The sequence below is a fragment of the Bison bison genome, unplaced genomic scaffold (genome assembly GCF_000754665.1).
Source record: "Bison bison bison isolate TAMUID 2011002044 unplaced genomic scaffold, Bison_UMD1.0 scf7180017863885, whole genome shotgun sequence".
NCBI lineage: Eukaryota > Metazoa > Chordata > Mammalia > Artiodactyla > Bovidae > Bison > Bison bison.
The window spans coordinates 435,419-439,540 of record NW_011494457.1 but is presented as its reverse complement, the minus strand read 5'-3'; the positions used below and the strand labels follow the sequence as shown (position 1 = coordinate 439,540).

The window sequence follows — 4,122 nt, the reverse complement described above, 5'->3', positions numbered from 1 at the left end:
AGGTGTGTTTTATATGTCTGTTTTCTACTAAAGTGCTTAGCACACCTTGAAATATTTGTCCAACATCCCAACTCGCTATCCTTCCTAACTGCAGTTGTTTGGTCCTCTGAGCTCTGCCCTCGTGAATAAGAATCAACCATTTCCCTGTCTTCACGTGGTCTCGCTTTAAGTCCAGGCCCCCTCCCCGCTCCCTGGGTCACAGTGGTCATAGCAGCCCAAGTGGCAGCAACCTCCTTGGTTCTCTCTGCCAGCGGGAAACAGGCCATGAGCTCACTTCTGGGTCCCAGAAGACACCCTTTCTGCCTGTACTTTATTAAAAAAATTTTTTTCTTTAATAAATTAATTTGACTGCACCAGGTCTGAGTTGCTGCATGTGGGATCTCTAGTTGTAACATGTAGGATCTAGTTCCCTGACCAGGGATGGAGCCCGGGCCCCCTGCGCTGGGAGAGCAGAGTTTTAGCCACGGGACCACCAGGGAAGTCCCAGCCTGTACTTCAAGCAAAGTACATCATTCAATGACCCTAAAAATAGCAAATCACGTAACGGGTATTAAAACAGCAGGAAAAACCCCCACGCCACAAGGAAACAAGGCTGAATGTCTGAACACCGGTGCAGTCAGGAGGGCGTTCTGCCATTTGCAGAGGCCCAGTGAGCAGATAACTTGAGACTGACCAACTCAAAGGCTTCCTCCCATTCCACATGGTCCCCCTGCACCCCGGCTGGGCTGTTTCCCCACTGGCCACCACTCTCTGCCCCTCCTCCCCACGCCCAGTCATATTTTCAAAGTGTCCTTTAATCAGGCTCCTTTCTCCACATCCCTGAGGCGAGGCATAGGCTTAAAATTCTTGCTGGTCTGTGCCTGTGGGCAAGTCATAGCCACTCCCCTTGAGCCTCCGTTTCCTTTTTGTCCCTGGGGAATAAAAATGACAGCCCCTCATGAAGATATTGAGGGTTAAACAAAATAAAATCCTCTGGTGCCCAGTTGGACCTGTGAATTATATCCTTCTGCCGCTCCCCAGCCATATCTGCAACGGTCCCCTGCACCTCTGCACATACATCATCTTGGTCCATCCCACCCGCCCTCACAGCAGCCAGACTCTCCCTGGAGACAAGGAAATTCCCTCCCTCGGGGTGAAAAGGTGGAGAAGGCAATGGCACCCCACTCCAGTACTCTTGCCCGGAAAATCCCATGGACGGAGGAGCCTGGTAGGCTGCAGTCCATGGGGTCGCTAAGAGTCGGACACGACTGAGGACTTCACTTTCACTTTCATGCATTGGAGAAGGAAATGGCAACCCACTCCAGTGTTCTTGCCTGGAGAATCCCAGGGACGGTGCAGCCTGGTGGGCTGCCGTCACTGGGGTCGCACAGAGTCGGACACGACTGAAGCGACTTAGCAGCAGCAGCAGCAGCAGGGTGAAAAGGATGGGGAAGGCTCTCGAGTAATAGTCATGGAGGGTGCCCCGTGCCAGTTGGCTGAGGGTGCGTGGGGTTGGGGGGTGGGGATAGGCAAAGGTAAGAAGGTGTGGCCTTCAGAGTAGAAACTGGGGATCTGGGTGTTTCCATGACCAACCACGTGACCTTTGGGCAAGCCCCTTTCCTTCTCTGTGCCTCAGTTTCCTCGCCTGTGAAAGAGGGTCAAATTTTGCCCTGCCTACTTCACAAGATCTTTGTGAAGAAGGTGCCGCACGCAGGTGACTGGTCATGATTAAGAGTCAGGGTCCAGACAGCCTGAGGGTTTGGGGCACAGACAGCGCCAGAAGCTGCTTCTTCCTGGGGCGGAGGGGGTTGGTCATCTGCTTTGGACCCAGTTTTAGGACCCCTGCACCAGGCCCCCCACATACTCAGCTGTCACCACAATAGTTCTTCCCTCCTGTCATTCAAAGCTACTTGCTGTTCTGAAGCACAAAGCTTTCTCTCCTGAGTCTCTTAAGGAGAAACAAGAGTTTCTTAAGTTTCCTCTTCCTCCATTCCGGTTTCCTCTCTCCCTTTTCAACCCTGCAATTTACCTCCTTTGGGAAGCCCTCCCAGATTGGGCATATCCAGCCTCGAAGTCTGTTTTCCTTACAGCATACCCCTCCTTGGCAGCATTTAACTCTTGGAGGGCAAAGGCCACAGCTTATATCTTTCTATGGCTAGTGCCTGGAACTCAGGAAATAATAACTGGTTTAATATGTAAATACTGGATCAGTTCACAGTTGTTAAAGTTTCTGTTGTTAAATATTTAAAGAGTTCAGAACACTCCACTACCTAGGAGACTCCCAACATCCCACAAGGGACTAGAGGTCCCAGTGGGCAGGGCTCTGTCTCTCCCTTCTTGTAACCTGTTGCCCAGGTGTGATCAGGCTAGTTCCATTCAAGATCCTTGGTTTAATCTGTTGCATCATCAAACAGTACTTTGGTTAAGAGGAAGCACTTCAGTGTTTGAGTTTTGGCTTGGCAAGCAACTTAACTGTTTTGAGTCCCAAAATAAGGAAAATACCCATCTCACTCAGTAGTTGTGAAAATCATTAGCACCGTGGCTGGCACACATTAAGCACTTATAAATCAAGGCTTATTAGTGTTACATCATAGGACTTGACCCCTGACCCCAGCTCCAGCCTGCTACACAGTATTGTCGCCCACATCCTTTCTCCTCCTCTGTTCAAACTTGCCTTTCTCTTCTGCAGAAGGCAATAGACAAAGAACTCTCAGGCAGACAAGCTGGGATTCTTTAGAGAGGGAGGGTGGAAACACAGACAGTGAAAACTTAACCCTTCCTTCTGGCAGCCAATCTAGCCAACCATCTGCATCATGCCTTCCAGAAGAGGAGCCCCACCACTGGTGTCTCAAGTTCAGCCTCCAGGGGTAACAGGACTCCAAGCACAGTCCTTGAGTTGAATTAGAATAGTGAACCCAAGCCACTTCTGTTGTATATTCTGAACTGGGTTCCAAAGGCTGCTGATGTCTCATAAGAAATCTCAACGTAGGGGAACCAGACTTAGCAAATAAAAACACAGAATGTCCTCATTAAATCTGATTTTCAGATAAACAGTGAATGAGTTTTTAACATCAGTATGTTTCATGCAATATTTGAATCATACTGTATAATGCTAAAAAATTTCTTCTTGTTATTCTGGAATTCAAATTTAACAGGACATCTCATATTTTATCTGGAAACTCTGCCCAACAAACTAGTGGCCCCACCAGTATTCTAACCAGCGACTCAGCAAACGTCCCCTCCTTTCAATGCCCAGGCAAAGGAGATGGGATTAAGTGGGAGCTTTTTCCCTGACCTGCTGAGTTTAGGCAGCTGCCCTGTCAAAGTGCCCAGCACAGCGTCAGGCACAGAGTAGGTGGTCAAGAAACATCCTTCATTTATTCCAGGCTGCTTGAGCCCTAGTGCTGGGCGCAGAGCCAGTGTGAACGCCAGGGGCCAGGCCAGCTTTGACTCTGGGTGGGGGTGCCTCCTAGGAGCAATGTGGCTGGGGTGGGGGTGGGCAGGCCACACTACACTTCCTGCGATTGCCTGAGGATCAAATGAGATAATGACCAGGGACAAGTTTTGTTAAATCCCTGGGAAGCACACAGGTTATTATCAAGACCTTTGGGTGGGCCATTTTAGCGCAGGGCTCCACAGCCCCGACTGCTGCCTAGAGAGAGAAACCAGACAGGCCCATAGACGCGCTGAGCGGAGGGAAGCCAGCGCCGCTGGACACTGTAAAAATGACAAGCAACTGTCCAACACCTTGTCATTCGCCAAACACATCTATGCTCTCTCCTCTGCAGCCCCACGGTGGACGGGAGGATTCTGCGCCCCTTTTCCTGAAGGTGGTCAGGGCTGCCAGCCCCAGGCCTTGCCTCGAAGGTGGGGGGCGGGGGCCTGGTCTTAGGGGCCGGTCCTGGGGGTCCCCATCAGTGTGCGTGGCCGGGACAGGGGCGGGGGCCTACCTTCTGGGCCTGTTGGATCATCTGCCTGACCAGCTGCTTCAGATGGGGCGCCTTCTCGTCCTTGGGGGGGTGGGTGAAGAGGGTGACGCGGCTCACGCCGCGGTAGAAGCCCGCGTCGGTCCAGCCCAGGTCCAGCGGGGGCACCTCGGTGTCTGAGCGGTCGGGCCAGTAGGCCAGGGACTCACCCGGCTCG

At 51.7% G+C, this 4,122-nt stretch overlaps 1 protein-coding gene across 1 annotated transcript in view; it reads right to left on the bottom strand.

Moving 5' to 3' along the window:
- The window catches only part of FAM83F (family with sequence similarity 83, member F), a 28,502-nt gene that overhangs the window by 23,633 nt on the left and 747 nt on the right, over positions 1-4,122 (bottom strand). Inside the window, exon 2 of the mRNA XM_010833753.1 lies at positions 3,930-4,118. Coding sequence (XP_010832055.1) covers positions 3,930-4,118 — 189 coding nt within the window. The remainder of the gene's footprint in view (positions 1-3,929; positions 4,119-4,122) is intronic.